This window comes from Corvus kubaryi, unplaced genomic scaffold (genome assembly GCF_017639235.1).
Source record: "Corvus kubaryi isolate FWS band 111438036 unplaced genomic scaffold, C.kubaryi_AGA036_p1.0 37396, whole genome shotgun sequence".
Lineage (NCBI taxonomy): Eukaryota > Metazoa > Chordata > Aves > Passeriformes > Corvidae > Corvus > Corvus kubaryi.
Genome location: NW_024581135.1, coordinates 4,661,405 through 4,680,472, shown reverse-complemented (window position 1 = coordinate 4,680,472; position 19,068 = coordinate 4,661,405). Strand labels below are relative to the sequence as shown.

The window sequence follows — 19,068 nt, the reverse complement described above, 5'->3', positions numbered from 1 at the left end:
TTTGAAAGAGAAACTAGAAAGGAAAGAACTGCTCAATTCAAGCATTTTAGTTCTATATACTCATCATCCTGTGACACATTAGATTTCGCTGGCAATTCATTAGATTTCTCTGACAAACACACTTTTTGATTCTGACTTGCAATCAGGAAAAAAACTTCGAATCCCATAATTATTGCATTTTCAGCACTCGGATTCCCATTCTAATGGGCTCACAAAGAAAGGTTTTTACAATATTCTGAGAATGTGCTGCGCACTAACTGCACACGTCATTGCTGGGTACGTGTGAGATGCTTCCTTTCCATAGGAAAATGCTATTTCAGACAGAAAAAAAAAAAAAAAAAATGGCTGAAGGGCAATGCTCTCATTTTCTTCTGAGTAATTTCTTTTTCCTTCTGGAAAACAGATCTGTCACTGTTCTAATAGAACACACACCTACTCCTGGTTCAAGGCATTTTAAATCACTACGGCTGTTCTAAGAGTTACTTCACAGGTGTTATTGAAATAGTAGTTTGGCATTTGGGGGACAGCTTATCTTCATAAGGTCACTTTGAACTTTATCTGCAATAGTATTACATAAAAGTTTTTTTTTTCTTTATTCTAAGTTCATTCAAGATTTCAAGCCGAGAGACTTAAATGATGGGGACATTTTCAGTCTCACAGATACAGCCAACAACTGAAGTGTCAGAGGATCTGTCCTCCAGAGAACTTCTCGTGCCTTTTGAATTAAATAAACAAAAAAGAGCCAAGATGATTAGTGACTCTAAAAGCACATATTTAATATGGAATAATTTTGTCACAGCTTTGATGCCATTAGGGTAGTATCACTACAGTTTGTAAAGAAAGGTATCATTTTTCTTTATATCAGCTGACATCACAGGTCTCAGATCATATCTTTAGTATTACATTCTTTGAAAAAATCTGGAAAAAATCAATTTGTAACTTCAGATTCCCATCAACACCAGTAAAAATTAAGCAGAAATACCTCATGGGCTTAAGAAAAACCGAGAAACTGTAGTCTCACTGATCCTATTTTAAAGCACAAGTGAGTATACTTCACTTAGTTTTTTTCCAGTTTAGTTTCCAAATATTGGTCATTTCTACTTGATTTAATTTAAAGTTTGTTTCAAACTTTCCTCATACGAGTTACTAACACTGTCTTAAATTATTTTAATCCTTTCATTTCTCTAACCCGCTAAGAATGCACTTTTTTCAATTACTGGAAATGTCCATAATACAGCAAATCAGATTGATCAAAAACCATTGACAACCAGACCAAAGCACTGACATAAAGCAAGAACTTCAACAGCAATCACTGCAGAGCAAGAATAAATAAAGAATATCTTAATCACATTTACTGAATTATGAAACATCCAAATAAGCAATAGACAATGTGGAAGATACTTCTGTTCAGAATTGCTAAGACACTATCAAAGAATAAAAGGTAATATAGAATACAATTATCAAAGAGTCCTAAACTGAATTATGAAAATCTAGATAGCAAACTCAATACTATTTTTAAGTTTATATTGCACATACATGTTTCTGTTTTACACACAACACTGCACCTGAAAACAACACCCCTAACATAGTTTCCAAATTAGTAGGTTTTTCTTTCCAAATTAGTTTTCCAAATTTCAGTACTTATTAACACAGTGAACAATGAGGGGAATACATTCCCCTCTCCTGTTTAGGCTCATGTTGGTTTTCATCTTTATTAGTGAGCTGAGCAGGCTTTTAGTGCTGTCTAAAACCAGAATGCCTTAGGGCAAAAAAACAGCTTAAACCTTGAATGCTAACAGGCAGCACATAATGCACGTTCAACATTAACCTTCTGGACCCTGAACTAATACTGATCAATATCATGACGTTACAGATCGATCCAGTTCTTAAAAATACATAGTAGAATGTATAATTATGTATATACATATATCCCATGCATATTAAATATACATGAAAAACTATAAAACTTCAAACAATTTCAGAATTATAATGTATTCTGAACCATACCATTTCTAGGAACATCTGGTGTTAGCATTCTTAGATTAGGAACAACCTAATATTTCAATACCCTTTGCACATCAAGAATAGGGACAGTTTTAATGATTCCTTAGATCGCCATCAAGCCCACATTTAGATAATCCCAGCCTGTATTTCTTGAATAGAAAAAAAAAGTGAAATAAGCTCTCAGTAAATAGTTATTAAATAGCAGCTATGAACATCCTGAATATTGAACATGCAACATCTTACCTGTACTAACACAACTTTCTCCATCCTTACTGAGCTTCCAGCCCTCGTAACACGAGCACTTGACGGTATTTTTATGCTGTTCACAAACTTGGCTACACTTCAGGTGCTTGGTACAGTAATCCATAATCTCACAAGTTTTGTTGTCTAGAGTAAGATTGAATCCTGCAGGGCAGGAGCACACAATTCTTCCTCCAGGAACCACAGAACACTGATGGCTACATCCACCATTGTTAAGTGAACATTCATCTGAAATAACACGGAAAAAAAAAATAATTAAGGGTTGCAGGAGCTGTCAGTTATGTTGTATATACTTAAAGTCAACTAAAACACCTAAAAAGGCTTCCTAAATAGACATGCAAACAAAATTTTGTCTTTCTAAAGCAGATTTCTAGACTTGTTTTTAAAATCATCTGATATGCAACTGTTCATCTCGTAGCTTTACTGCAACCTTCCAAGATTTTAGCACAGCTCCACATGCAAGTGGTGATTCTCAGGAGCCAGTGTTGGGATTGACCCCGTTTAACACCTTCATCAGTAACATGGACAGTGGCATTGAGGGCACCCTCAGCAAGTTGTGGCTGTCAAAGGAGGGGAAAGATGCCATCCAGAGGGACCTTGCCAGCCTTAAAAGGTGAGGCCCATGCAAACCTCTTGAAGTTCAAGAGCCAAGTACAAGGACCTGCACTGAGTCAGGGCAATCCCAAGAACAAATAGAGGCTGGAAAAATAATGGATTGAGAGCAGCCCTGAGGAGAAGGAGGATGTGGATGAGAAGCACAACCTGGAGATGTGAGCTTCCAGCCCAGAAAACCAAATGTATCCTGGGCTGCATTAAATAAAGCTGGACCTCAAAGAAAGAAAGGTTTTGTTAGACCCCACCTAAAGGACTGCATCCAGCTCTGGGGTCCCCAGCATGAGGAGGATGAGGACCTTTTGGAGCAAGAGCAGGGAAAGCCACAAAAATGCTCCAAGGGCTGAAGCCCCTCTGCTCTGGAAATAGACTGAGAGCTGGGGATGTTCAGCCTGGAGAAAAGAAGGCTCCAGGGAGACCTTAAAACCTTTTACAGTGCCTAAAGGGGTTACAAGAGAGCTGGGGAGAGATTTTGGACAAGGGATGGAGTGACAGGATGAGGAGGAATGGATTCAAACTGACAGAGGACAGGTTAGATTTGATACTAGGATGAAATTTTTCACTCCAAGGGTGCTGAGTCTCTGGCACAGGGACCCCAGAAAAGCTGTGGATGCCCCATCCCTGGAACTGTCCCAAGGCTAGGCTGGATGGGTTTTGGAGCAACCTGGGCTAGTGGAGGTGCTCCTGCCCATGGCAGGATGGTTGGAACGAGATGACCTTTAAGGTGCCTTCCAAACCATTCCATGGTATGAACTCAAGCTTTTGTAGTTGGAAAGAACTGCAAATGAGGTGAAGTCCTTTCCTACACACCAATGCCCTTTAAATTGTTTACCTCCAGGAATGTTTTAAGGGGTTCGAAAATGAATCTGTCCCCTTTGCCTTATTTGAAGAAAACTAGTACTTCAAGCATAAACTCATTAAGACTTTAACTAAACAAAAATCCTCTCACAGGCTCCAGTGATAAAATTTCAGTATGATTAACACGAGAACCTTTTCCTCAACAAGAGGTATTACAACAGACCGCATCATGAGCAATCAGAAAAACGTGTCTAAAAGAAGTACCACAAAGATCGCCTTCATCAGATCCATCAGGACAATCTCTTCTCCCATTGCAGAGCTTCTCAGGCTGTAGGCAGATGGAGGTATCATTAGCACAAGGGTATTTTGGTGGTCCACACAAATAGCCCTCGCAATTATCCTCATCAGACTGATCCTCACAATCAATATCGCCATCACATAGCCACGCTTTGCTAATGCATCTCCCTTGGGGAAAAGAGACAATAAACACAGGAAATCAGACTGGAAGCAAACTTTAGGAGAAAAAAAAAACCCCTTCAAAACAATATACAGATTTTTTTCTCTCTTTTTATTTATTATGCTTTTCTATTAATACTTCTTTCCTCTTTGATGAGCAGAAAGAAATCAACTTGCACTTGTAGTCTGAAGCATCATCCACAGCACTGTTGACAATCTAATTTTCAAAACAACACCAATCCTACTTATTTCTGTGCTGAACAAAACTGAATACAGGCAGGAATACACATCCTCATCATCTGCTAAATACACCAAATGACACTAAAATTCTCTAATTATTTTTAATTTCTGCCTTTCTTCATCTCTCTTCTACTGCAAGAGCCCTCCATGGGAGCAATGTTTCAATATAAGACTTTTAATTAGCATAGGTTTGCAAAGCAAAAATCTTTCTAGGAAGTAGACACAACCCATTCCCCAGTGAAGTCAGATAAATGATCAGCTTTTAGGCAAAATAACTAAAGCAGATGAAATTTCTGACATGACTTCAGTTTTGTCAAACCAGTGTTCAGATCACTTCTCAAAATGGGAAAAAAATTGTGTTGACCATCAATGCTTAGAGATGCAAGAAAACCTCTTGATTAAAAAAGGTGGTTTAATCCTTTAAATCATACAGATATTAAATTAGAATCCGCAAAGACAGGGATTTTAATGAAAAGAGCCAACATTGTGAATGCTGACACTTACAGGTGTGTGTGAGATCCTGTCCCAAACTATTTTTCAACTTGCCATTTGCTACCTACAGCCAGGAGGGTTTAGCTGTAAATTTTGATAACCCCAAGGCTGAACAGAAATGCCATGTACTTTATTTTCCAATTAATAGAGAGAGAACAGCTAGAACCATGAGTCATGAACCTGATCTAGAATATTTTTTTTTTTTTGGCCCATGAATTAATTATGCAGAGAAAATCAATGGGAATGGGAAGGAAGATCCTGGGAATGTTTAGTTCCATTGACAGCAATTCTGGTGGATGCCCAGGAACTGACTGGCAAAGCCTGAGAGTCATAAGTTCAAACGTGCTCAGCATGAACTGACATGACTTTCTGCCCACCCTGCCAAGCTTATACAACTTTAGATTTCAACTTTCTTTAAGGGAAATATTTGTTGAAGATTGGTTTAATGCCTTTGGTTTGACATTTTAGACTTCTTTTGATGCAAAAAATGCTGATGTCCTCACAGAAAGTCAAGGGGATAAAAGACAAAAGAACACTGAAGAAAGGCATAATTTTGCAGCACTCATGAGACAAATGTGAGACTGTTTTCACTTTTGGTGAAGAAAAGCAAGAAGTGAAGCTTCAGGATCATACTACATTTAATGTGGGGTTTAAACAACAGAACACCATTTTACCAGTGCAAAATCAGCTTGAAAACAAGCAGGGAGGGGTGTCAATTAGAATGAAAACCTTCCACTTTTTTCTTTAGTGGCCCAAGTCCCAAATATCCCATACGTAAAAGACAGAATTGCACAGGAAAGAGGAAACAAAAGTGGATGCACGATACATATGCAGCTTATCATTACATGCAATCACAAGTGTTTCAAAGAAGTAACCCTATTGTTTATTATCTTGAATGATCATTGATTTTATATATTATTATAACACAGCAGTACAATGCAAGCTAATGGAAAATACCAACATCAACCAAACCAACCATAACCCAAAGTAAATTGAAGTTGCTTCCAGTAGAGCTCCTAATCTGTTATTTTAATCTTTTACGTGTTCAAATGTTTACAGAGAAAATCAGTTTCCCTGCCTTTCTTGTACCTTAGTGAAGATATGTTTTATGATGAAAGATTCATCTGTCTTTATGATAGATATGACACATTCTTAAGTAGAATATACTTTCAAGGAATTAATTTTTGCCAAGATTTGCCAACCCAGACTGGATTTTTCTGGAATACAGAATGGAGGAAGACCCGGACTGGATTGTTCCTAGTGTATGGAATGGGGGAAAACCCGGAGTGGATTTCTCCTCGAGTACGGAATGGGGGAAAACCTGGACTGCATTTTTTCTGGAGTATGGCATCGGGGAAAACACGGACTGGCCAAGACACGGACTTAATGAAATATTATGACTGTCTTGAAATCATTATTTAAAATTCACTGAAGTATTTTTTCCTTTAATTGCCCCTTAGTGAAACTCACACTTCTGGCTTCCAGGAACCTTTTTAGTAAAGTTCCATTATAAATTATTTGCCTCAATAGCTGTATCTGCCCTTTTCCATCGCTCTTTTGTGTAACACAGTGAAACAGAAGGCGTGGGCAGCAAGAAAGCCTGATCCAAATGCTTCCCTAACGATTTTTATTTCCTACAGATATTATCAACAGAATTAACTATTTATACACCCATTCAGTCTCTGTCAGGATACTGAACCCAGGAGGTTTTTTTGACTGATTACATCTTTAACCGCAGAAAAACTACTTTGGTGGAGCATTAATTGAACTGTTTCCTCCTACAGCTAATTCTTACTGCCTAAAGCTGCAATGTAACGCCTTCCTAACCTACAGAATGGACTCAATCTCATTCCCATCAACATTACAGAATGTTCCAATCTGACACATTTACCAAAATATTGTGATGGCAAATGATCTCACTTGTCCTTTAGAACACACCTGGGACTTAGATTGAATCACATTGTTTCAAAAATGTGGTCATTTTTCGTATTTAAAGCTTTTAGTAGAAAGTTTATAAATGACTCCTGGATGAGACAGGAAAAACAAAATGGGCCTAAAGAAGAGAGCTGTTACCACAGAAAACAATGGTACCATGAACTAAAGATAAAAATACTACCAATTTCCCATCATGCTTCTGGAAACCCTTTCCTTCCCAGCCCTCCTGAGTGCCAGCTTCTTTGGTCACACATCCACAACGGGACTCTTTCAATCCCCACCCAGACAGTACCAGTGCTGCTGTTGTTATAGTCTTCCCTTATCATTGTGATCAGCTCCCATTGACTTGCTTTCCTCTATGCACATCCCTATTTTTCATTCCAAACAAATTCTACTTCTTTCCTCAATCTTTCCCCCTCCCCCCCCCAGTATATTAATTACATGTAAGGAAAAAAAAAGAAAAAAAGTCTACAGAGTGGTATGAAAAAATGGTAGGATACCATCAACTGCTGCTTGAAAAAATAAAAAGGACAGTAAGTATGACAAATAAACATTGCAGTTCAGATGCACTGCTTACTAAACTGAAGTATGCATGGCTCTTTTGCATTTGTCTTCACGGAAGTACTTTATTATGACCATCAGAGTAATTAGATGACATTTTAAGTGAGACTGCACAGATTCTGCTCTTGGTGTAGCACTACTAACTGAAAAGTAGGGAGATGGAATAAAAAGGACAGATTTATGTAGTACATGAAACTGAGCTGAAGTACATGCCTGTCATAATTTTCGGAGAACAGAATCAGAATTTAAAATAGAAAGTTGGATCTTTGTACAATTTATTCTAGTCTAATTCAGAAGAAGCCTAATCTAATTTAAAACCAGAAAATAATTGACTAGAAGCAGCCCAAGAGTAGACAATCTCAATCAGGTAATCACTGCTTCTCATACCCCACTGCTGTGCAACCTCTAGTATATTTTTCATCACCCATCACTACAAACAAACATTGGGTGTTTATGAAAAAAATTAGAAAAGCAATTCTGAAATCTGGTAGCTCAAGTACCCTGCAGCATTTTGGCGGACTTTGGATACAGCAGCTCAAGGACTGCCCAGGTTGGAAAGTTCCAGCGAGACCAACAAAAATACTAAAGGTGTAAAAACATTAAACAAAATTGGAAGATAGGCAAGGGGATGAACAAAAGTGTTTATTTATTCAACAAATAATGTTGTTAAGGAGACATATGGCAGAAGTCATTCCATAGCCAAAAGAAATGACTTTTTGGGAATAAAATGTTCAATTACTAGAGGCAAATGACAAAAGGCCATCTATGCAAGTTGTAGAATACCCTCTGTCATAGATCCTTAACTGAATATTGGAAAAGGAGCTGGGTACAATGGGTTCTTGAGATCAGCATCCCTCTAAGCAGAAAATTCCCTTTTGGCTGAATGCTGACAAATTCTGGTTTTGTAGCTTGGCACTCACGCTTGTGGCATTGTGACACATTAACCAAAGCCACAGCAAGGGAAGGCCCTGCAGCTACTATTTACAGACATAAAATGAAAAGAAATAAGCAAAAAATCAGCAGCAACATCTCCCTATTGCTCTTCTCACCAACTGCCATTTCCCTCCTGAAGCACTGGCTGTTTCAGCTCCCTCCATTCACACGTTCCTACGCAGACCCATCACATTCTGCATCAGATGTCAGATTGCTAGATACCTAGCAATCTCTGAGGGGAGAATTAGCCAGTACCTCCTCATCTGAACAACTGCCATAAATGTACAAGCCAGACAGCATTATTTCTTTAGAATCACGCACAGAGAAAGTTACATTTCTTCTGAAATATTCCAGTAACTATTTCTCAAACTCATTATTATTCCTTTGTCCAAACCAGATGGAACAAACTGTAAAGTAACTAAACACAAATTTACCTTTGCTGTTTTCTACTACAGTGCATTACTACATGCCTCCTCCAGAATGGCAGTTTTGCTGCTTCCAGGAGGAAGGAAAATTGCAAAAGAGAAAATTATGCCTGTCAGAACTGGTTGCTCAAGTGGCTTTTCCACACAACAAATAAGTATGATCACATTTCCCTCCAAATCAAAGCTGTATACCCTTGAACTCAGCAAATGTTGGATGAAAAGTATTTTTTTGCTGTATTTCTATGTGGCAGCCAGAGAAGTCTCCTTTCATCCTGTAAACTAAGATAATGCCCTCCTTACACATGACTGCAAAATTGGGAAGTATATAATGAGGGAATGTAGTTTGGACAGTGGTCTTTGAAAGGGGGGGGTCTAGTTCTCTGTTGAAAAGAGAACTCATTCACACAATTATGCTGAATTTAAATACTTGCTCTTTCCTGTTATTATGGCAGCTGTACTTGGAAAATCTTAGCTTACCACCAGAAAGGATTTTCCATTCTCTGTATCTAAAATCATTCAGGATAAGTGAGAAACCAAAGCCCAGCCTAAGAAGCAAGCATTTCTGAAAGGTAATAAACCCTAACAACTAAAATCTACACTTCATCTTGTATTCCACACTACCTCTAACCTATCTCTCTGCTTTCCCTTAGCTAAAGTAGTAAGAGATCTTGTCTCATTAGCTTTCCAAATGTAGCTGATGAAAATAAACCTCATCTATTGAGATTTTACTTTTCTTCCCTCAAATAATTCTGCTTTTGCCACTTGGATTGGTGTTACTTTTTCCCCATTTAGGCACTAGGAAATACACTTCCTCAGGGTTTCTATCAATCAGTTTCAGGAAACAGACCACTCTGTTAGAAGTGAATAATCCATTTGTACTTGTAGAAAGTGTTTCATTTAAATGGTACATATTCTACACATCTTTATGGAAATGGTAAGAACACAAAAGGGAATGTTTTATTTAGACAACTCAGTATTCCATATTTCTTTATCTATACATTATGATTTTTGTAACTTTAAAATCCAATTAACAGCAAGATACTTCTGAACATAACTCATCTGCAACATTTATTGTGCTTAGCTGTAACACAGGCATTAGAATGAGTTCTCCCTTCCATCAATAATTACAGTTGCCCAGTGGCAACAATATTACTACTTCTTACAACCTTAAATATTGCTGTGAAAGTTAATTTAGCCCTAGTATCACACAAAGATTTGACAGAAATTACAAAAAATATTAATATTGTGCTGAAATACATTAATTTTTTCCTTAACGGGACTTTCCCTTAAAAAAAAAAAGTTCCATCTAAACATTATTTGGCAAAATACCCTCATGCAATGATTGCCACGTTCTTTTCACAACATTTAGTGAAGTATATCTAGGGAAAAAAAAAAATCTATTTTAAACATAATCAAAGAATGTGTTTTTCTTCCAATACTCCAGATTTCCAGTGCTGCAGTTGTAATTCTTCAAAGTATTCAAGGTACTCTATACCATTTTATTCAACTTACTTCTAGGGCAAAAAATAAGAAATAGAAGAAAACTGAACTTTTTGAGTACTATTAAAGGCTATATTTGATTTGATATAATACCATAGAGAAAGGTTTCAGCTTTAAGTAATCTCAAAACTCATCCATTTTAGATTGTAAATTAGAAAACAGGACATGTAAATCAGTATAATTTTCTTGGTAGGAATACAATAAGTAACCTCACCTTATTAGTATTAAGCATTAAAATCATTAGCTAAAGAGTAGATAAGCGATCAAACAACACAGACTCACACAGACACACACTGAGTAAGTGAGAGCAAAATGCATTTGCAAGCACATACCTGTACTCTTGCAGGAGAACTTTGTTTTCTCATCACAGACTCGCAGAGTTCCATTACAGCCTTTCTCATCACTCCCATCTTCACAGTCCTTTTCTCCATCACAGCGCCACAACTCAGGAACGCAGTTCCCATCAGGGCTGCACTGAAATTCCCTTCCACTGCACCTTCCAGGAGAGGGAGTTTCTTAGAAAAATAAGAATTACATTGAAGAATTGGCTCGTGTGAGGTTTTGTCCCATTCCAAGTCTACACTGACTTAGTATCCTCTTCCTAACCAAAGCCAAAATCAGAGTCCCCAAGTATAACACTCAAAATGCCCTCTTCTATCCTGTAACTCACCACTCCAACACAAGCTTCCAGCAAACTCTTAATCCTCCTCACTTCCTTCAACCACAGGCTCAATACCAATTTTTATTTCCTTTTTTCATATCTGTCAGATGGGAATGAGCTTGGAGGTGTAGGAGGCCCAAGGCTGATGAAGTTTTCTTGATGCTTTATAAGCCCTGTTTAATCCTCAAGCTGCTTTCCCTCACCCTTCCTAGTTCTCCTAATGAGGTCCATCTCCTAATTCACAAAACTTGAAAGGTCACACCTGTGCTCTAACAAGGCCCCCACATGGGCCTGGTTTGTGCTATTACAGCACTGGCAGAGCAGCTGGAGCTCTTCTAAATTCCACAGCAAGGAGCTTCACTCAGCGCAGCCCTGGAATCAGCACTGACTGCTTCAAAGAATAATTACTGTGAGATTTTAATTATTCATCACATACATAATTCTCTAACTATTTTCTAGCTTATGGCCTTTTCAATTTTATTCCTGCTTTTCTTTTCCCAAACTATTAGCACTGTATTTCTATTATTTAAAAACATACTAATGACAATAACAACAACTTTAAAGCAATGGCATACTTAACACTATCCTGCTTGTACCAAAAAGCATTATTTGAATAAATTCTTATAGCACTATTTATAAATATACATTTTATTTTGTTTAACACTGCCTTGCTGGTTTTTTTCCTGCATAATCTACATTATTGTATTCTATTGTAAAAAGTTAGAGCGAGGATTTAAGTTTCAAAATGGAAATGAGCAGGGGTAAAAGTGGGTTGTTCAGTTCCAGACTAATCATTTTGACAGAGATAAATAAAAATTATTTTTTGTGAATATATAAAAATTAAGGATTTCACTCATGCTGGCGTTCTGGTAATTTGGGTATTTGTATGAGGTATGCAACTAGATTTAGAATATAAACTTACGAAAAGGGGCCAGTAATATTGTGTACAATTACTTTGTTGTATAAAAAACATTAGGAGAAAAATATGACAGATATTCTCTCATTCTGTTCTGATTATTCTTTATCCTTTGCCATAAGCATCCTTTCCTTCTCTCCCCACCCAAATAAATACAACGTATGGCATTTAAATGGGGTTGTAGTTTGTTAAAATGCTTTTATGTAAAAAAAGTCACAAATTCAAAGACTTGCATTACACAAAAATGAGAGTATTAACTGTTCCACTGCATGAAAAAAACCAGAAAATATCAATAATAACTTAATGAATGCTTCTTACTGTCTCTTCACCTAGACAGCATGCATCTTTGTAATAAGACAAACATCACATCTAGCATAATTCACTAAAGTAAAACTATAGAACTTATCTCACTGTAATATCCCTTCTGTTTTCAAATGCACTCCTCTTCCATAATACACTTCTGTGTTATCACATTGCACTTGACATTTTTCCCATTCCAACCTATACCAAGGTTAAAAGCATCTTCTCTTTTTCCATTGGCTGAAGGTCAGGTATTTATAACAAGGTATTCTCTGTGTTTATAAGTATTAAAATGTGGGAACAACAACAACAACAAAAAAATCTAACCTTCCCTGCTGCAGTTTGTTTTGGTTTCATCACTGAAATCTCCACAGTCATTGTCACCATCACATGCCCAGTGACTTGGGATACATCTGCCATTCTGACACCTGAACTGATCAGCAGAACACGAGTGAACACAGCCCAGCTCATCACTTCCATCACCACAGTCGTCATCTGCAAATGTTCATATTTTAAAATATAAAATATATGAAGGAAATATGTAAGGAGGGAAAATAATTTTAAAAAAGGCAAGAGGAAAAAAAAAGTGCAGTAAATAAAGTAGTATGCTTACTGCCCACAGGCATCAAATTATTTCTAATGCAATCACTATCTAAATCTTATTTACCTACTCAACTGTGTCATTTTGGGTAGTCTAACCTCTTACTCAGTTATTTAGTCAGAGACACCAGCAAGCTGATGAGAAGGCTGTAGATTTTCCTAATTTCTTTAGCTGTGCGTACCTACACAGGCTTTCAAACACCGTGGGTTTACTTTATTCTCTGTGATAACCTAAGATAGTTAACCACAAACACAAACAGCTTCATATAAACCAACACAAAAACCTGATGAATATTCTTTTCAATAGTATTAAACTTTGTTTCCGTGTGTTTACAAGAGTGCAAAGAGAAGAAAGCACATAAATAATCGTGGACTGTAGTTTCTCATTAATGTTGCAGTCATTACAACAGTCTTAAGGCAATTCCCGTAATTTGATCGTGGTCATCAAGGGAGGAAGGAGATAAATACATTAGGCACACTCTAAAGGGTCTCCATGCACAGAAGTTCAGTCAGCACACTGTGAAAATTTCGGCAATTTGTCCATTTACAGCTGAAAATTCCTGTCAGACAAATGAAATTATAGAAACACCAAATGCTTTGGACCAACCCAACGTTATTAGGACTGGAGCAACATCACTCCCACGCCACAAGCTCTGAGAGGAGATTCATTTTAACATTCAAATATGTACTCTTCCGGCCAAAAGAACTAAATACATTGTAAAGTCTTGCTGGCCTTTGCTCTTCAGGGATGCCATTTATTTAATTGAACTTGTCCACAAACAACAAAAAATCAGATATATTGGTCACTGAAATAATTTTTCTAAAAACAGAAAATACTTTCATAAGCAATAGCTTTTCTTTTCTTTTTTTTTTAAATAATAAATCATCATACTTCATGCTAGATAATATAGTATTTGTACCTATTACCATATCCAATGCCTCATTCCTTATCTGAACCTTTAGTGTTGGTGATTTCTAGGTCAGGTCAGTAATTTAAAAATGCTTTATTTATTCGCTGACCACTTGCAAGCCAAACTGACAATACGAGTCTCAGAAAAAAAGAACATCAAAGCAGTATGTGTGTGATATTCTTCATATTCATTTCAGATACAGGGAGCTTGATACTTGCCTGAATCACAGAGCCATTTGCTGCTAATGCATCTTCCATTTCTGCAGATAAATTGAGTTAGTGGCTCACATGTTGGGAATTCTGTGAAAGTGTTCAAAAAGAAATAAAAACTATTTAACATACATCCCCTTCAGTAATGTTCTGCCACCATCCTATATGCATAAATTACACAAGTGTGTTGCAGCAAACATTTGCTTCCTTCCAGGTACTTAATCTGGAGAGGAAAAAAAGGTGAGACAACAAAAAAGAAAAGACAAAAAAGGCTTAAAGTATAAATACTGTCCAAACCCTACCCTTCCTCAACATGGATCATGAAATTCATCACTCTGTGACAAACGGCATAGTCCTACATTCCCATCAGACCAGGGCTGGTTTTCCCACTAACCCTGCTAGTATTTAAGACTAACTACGGCTTCATGACTGATACAAACTCTCTTTTCTCTGAGCTTATTTACATAAGGGTTCTCCAATTGCAACAGCACTGCAGTAAGAGACAGCAAATGGAGCACTATGAAACGAGAAGGTTAAGTACCAAGCTAAAGAACAGCCAAGAAATAAAGTTACTCTACACTGGCATCTAAAATTAAAATGTCAGCCTTCACAAGCAGTTTCTCCAAGCATTCCAGTAAAGTAGTAGAAATCTGAGACAATATAATTCACCAAGAATCTTCTGTACTGAACACAGTTATTTGTTTCTGTAATTATCAAATATGCTTCTGCATAGAGTAACTTAAAGATAGTTTGAATTTTTTCAGACTTCTTTTTCTTCTAAAGCCAACGGCATAGGCAGATATTGTGGTTAAGTGCTGCTGCAGTTGCACACTTCCATTATTTTTCTCAGAACAGATTTGTTTTGTCACTGCAATGTGTTTAACAAAAAAAAAAAAAAACAAACAAGCAAACAAAAAAACCCCATAACACCAAAACCCCCAAATCAACAAGCCCAAAACAAACAAACAAAACCCAAAACCAACCAAACAAAAAGAGCAAGAACTTTCTAGAAGAAAGTGATGAAGTGTTGTCATCAATGGTAGCTTTTCTTCCCACCCTTTTCTACTTTGAAGTAGGATAACCACCTTTGTTCAATGAAGTTCTTGGTGTTCTCTATTTAATTTTTAATTAGAAGTCTACCTTAATAATATTATTATTTTTACTCATGTAATAACTTCATTTTATGCCCCATCCCTGCAAACATTCAATGCCAGTTTAGTTGCAGCTCTGGTCTAGTGGGAGGTGTCCCTGTCCATGGCAGGGACAGGAACAAAACGGTCTTTAAGGTCCCTTCCAACCCAGACCACTCTGTGATTCTACACTTCAATACATCTTACTCTGTGATTCTGCATCTGCAGACAGCTCATTGACCCTTATGCTCTCAGACTCACAGCAGTTACTGGTGCCCTGCAAAACAAATGACTATTAAAATCCTTAATTGTTTGGCAGCAGCTGATTAGAGAGAGCACGCCCGTCTCTGCAGTATCTCAGCAAAGCAGCAGTCAGCACAGCTGCTGATACTCTCTCGTGATAGAACCAAGAATTTTTTTTTTTTTTCTGAAAAATAAAAGATCAAATATCCTTCTGTTGAGGCTTGAAACAGGCTGATTTTATTGACATCTAGAATATGCTGAGGGGGCCCATGTGGAGAGGTATGCAGCAGAGATAAAGAATAATTTTTGAGGGTGACAGCATTTGATAATGGGCTGTAAATTAAAAAAGTGTTGATTGATCTGCATATTTGGTATTGTAGTTAAAAACTCATTAAATAGAAAATGCTGCATTTGCTTTGGATTTATTTATTAATCAAATAAATTCTATTTGCTGTTTCAGAAATAGTATTATCAGTTCAGTTCACATGAAAAGAGATCCTTATGTGTTTTATATTTTACGGAATAATTTTACTTTTTAATAATAATTTAGTAATAATTTTTACTTTTTCCCCCCAAAAGAAAAATGCACTTACCACAGGATGTCATTTCATCCGTTCCATCTCCACAGTCATCCTCCCTGTCACACAGCCATGATGATGGAATACACCGTCCATTCCCACAAGAAAACTGATTAACCTGGCAAGTTCTTGCTGTCAAGACAAAACACTCCAAAAATACAAGGGAAATGGACTAGATCTGTTAGGTCTCTTGGTGGGGCCTGATTTTAGAAGCTGCAGGGCTGGAGGGCACATCCTGGCCTGCTGCACCTTTCCCCTGCTCTGACTAAACATCATTCACCTCCTTTGATTCCAGAGAACACTGGGGTCATCTGCAGGGCTGTGCTCTATCTCTGCTGTGTGGAATTCTTAGTGGTTTCTTCCTCATAAAAGATCATGAAATTCTACATATAATTATGCAAAACTAGGTGGTGAGAAGAGCATTAATATACGCTAATGCTTGAAGTAAAGAAAAATCAGGGCATGAAAATGTCCACCAACTGGAATATTAGTAACTTGTATTCCATAACATGAACAATGATCTTGTGAAATTCATATTTACACAGGAAAATGGGAATTAGGTTGTGTGTGATGTGCTTGGCCTCACTGCTCTTAGAATCCTTGCCTTTGCAAACGCTTAACTGTAATCATGCATTAAAGGAATCAATGCGTGTCTTTCTCCCGACAAAATAAGGATCACTAAAGGAATTTGTGCTATGTAACTACAGAAATTACTTTGAAAGCTGATGAATAGTGAAATGCCACTAAAAAGCTAACGTAGAAAACTGTCATTACGTATAATTTTGTTTATTTAAAATGTGAACCTATAATAGTGGCAGTAAGAGCAACACCGATTTTTACTCCAAATTTTAAGCTTTTAGAATTCACCTGGATGTTATTCTACACTTTAAAAAAATGGCTGATATGTCAAAAACTCCAGTAACTGAAAGAATATTTCTTCATTTGTTATTTTCAACTACCATTTTCCTTTTTCTTCATAGAAGTAGCCCAAAACAAAAAAGACAAATGAAAGTTTAAAATACTTCAAAGAAGTAATTTTTTAAACGTTAACAGTGTTTGCCACTGCAGGAATAAAGGGAAAAACAAGACTACAAAATTCAATCCATAGCCAACTGACACAGGGATTAAAAAAAATGGTCTTCAAATTAGACTCTCACTCTACAAGCAACAGTTGGATATCAAAGAGTATCAAGGCAATAAGACATCGGGGAATGTTTTAATATACAATGAGGGCTGTCTTTCACTGTACTTCAGCTCAAAACAGTCATCAGCTTATTGATGGCTGGCATTTTGCATATTTGAGGTTTAATGCTTGTTTAGTGTACTCAGACAACAAGCAGTAAACATCATTTCCACACAAGCAGAGGGCAGATTGGGAATTCCATGATTTACTACAGTGGAATCAGTAAACAATCTTCATCTTGCTATTTCCTTAAAAACCCACTCTCCAGTTAATAACTCAGAAATGAAAAGGATTTCAAGGCACTGAGTGGAAACTGAATAATTATGCATAAAATAAATCAGCAAAAAATAAAATTTACAGGTGACATGGCACCCATCACAGCATGTTAATACACAAAATTGTAACTGCCAAAAAAGATTTGTACCTCAAAGTTTGTACTTGAGCATTGCTTTGACAGTGGACCCATATGGAGAGATTAAGAGCTGAATTACTTTGGAAAACACAGTCAAGCACATGGATTAAGTAAAAGATAATTTGTATTCCAGCCTTGATGGCATCAAAATCTGAATTCATTTAAAACGTCAATAATCAGATTACAAGTAGCAGACTGGTTCAGCTCAGTTCAAATCAGTCCTGAACTATTTATGGAACTGAAGTTAGAAAACCTGTATGCACAACCAAGTAAAATTTTTACCTGCACAAGTTTTATTTGATTCGTCTTCGTTATTACCACAATCATTAGCTCCATCACAAAGCCACCTCTTGGGAATGCAGCGATTATTTTGGCACTTAAACTGATCATCAGGACAACTATGATTGACTGTGGAGAAAAAAAGAGAGGGGTTTTTTCCCTAAGAAAATAATCTGAGAAAAACAGCTGTGAAATCTGTGAAAAGAGCACATGAAACGGTATTCCCTGGTAATGCTGTTAGTGTGGTTATCCTGTATATATAACTGCCATGACATAAAGATTGTTCAGCACACCAATCAATTAGAAATATTGCAGTGCTTCATTCATAAATTAAGTAACATATAGTAAAGATGCCAATATGGAGATCCTCTTCTATTAAGTGATAAAAGGTAGCAGCATTTTATAGTGCTGCTATTTCCTTAAAGAAAGATGTCCTTGATCACATTTGAGCAGCGTGATGAGGTTTGCAAACTGAAGTGCAAATAAACAAAGGAAAACACCGAAGGGAGCAGATGCAAACTGCTAAGTGCAGATCCAAAATATGATACCACAGTGAGCAGGGATTTGGGCAAGTCATAAAATGCTTCTAAAATGAGGCACATTACTGTCAATGGCCACATATAGATCTGCTGTTTACTCACCATGAAATTGTAGGTGTCAAAAAGTGAAATATGCAACACGGTGTAAAACTAACCAAAAAAAAAAAAATCTGGTATTGAGGAGTGAACAAGTTATCTAGTTATCTCTCAAACATGTTTTTGCTGGCTACCAATTCTCATGGAAAGGATGAAGCTGAATGCACAGAATTTATGTAAATACTACTGGCCTTCTCTTGCAACTGTAGTAGTGTTTATGTTCTGCTTTTTTCATGCTAACAACAACATCTATTATTAGCAGATCCTGCTCATCTCGATCTAGACAAGAACAGTAAACTGCACACGGTTTCAAACGCTGGCTTAAAAATAATCTCCAGCTATTTTTCACCTACTCAGCCATCCACAGTCTCTTTTTTAAAGTTTAACATACATCTGGAAACAAAGGGTATTTAAAATGAAAGGATGTCTTGCAGGCTTATCCTTGACATTTCAGTAGCTTTTATCTTTGACCTTTCTGCCTATTCTTCCAATTGCAGACAACACAGAGCGAGGGTGATATCAATAGCACATGAACCCTCTGTGAGTGGTTTGTGTGCAGGGTGCAGAAATACAGGAAGTAGAGATTAGTTAACAATCTGAGCAGAAAGCTGTCCCACATCTCATACTTCCGAAGCAACATACTTTGCAATGTGACTGGAGAACAAAACTGGAAGCATCCAAGTAATAAAATCACAAGTTGAAGACTTTTTTTTAAAAATTTGACTTTAATACTTGACACAGATACTGCTTTAAATGGTAGTTAAGCTTTTGCTCATATACATTTAGCAACATGT

General features: G+C 37.0%; 1 protein-coding gene across 1 annotated transcript in view; it reads right to left on the bottom strand.

Moving 5' to 3' along the window:
* Window positions 1–19,068, bottom strand: part of LRP1B (LDL receptor related protein 1B) — a 639,031-nt gene that overhangs the window by 191,445 nt on the left and 428,518 nt on the right. Inside the window, exons 16-22 of the mRNA XM_042040771.1 lie at window positions 17,643–17,768; window positions 15,781–15,897; window positions 13,824–13,904; window positions 12,422–12,589; window positions 10,550–10,732; window positions 3,940–4,140; window positions 2,248–2,493 (exon numbers count right to left, since the gene is read on the bottom strand). Coding sequence (XP_041896705.1) covers window positions 2,248–2,493; window positions 3,940–4,140; window positions 10,550–10,732; window positions 12,422–12,589; window positions 13,824–13,904; window positions 15,781–15,897; window positions 17,643–17,768 — 1,122 coding nt within the window. The remainder of the gene's footprint in view (window positions 1–2,247; window positions 2,494–3,939; window positions 4,141–10,549; window positions 10,733–12,421; window positions 12,590–13,823; window positions 13,905–15,780; window positions 15,898–17,642; window positions 17,769–19,068) is intronic.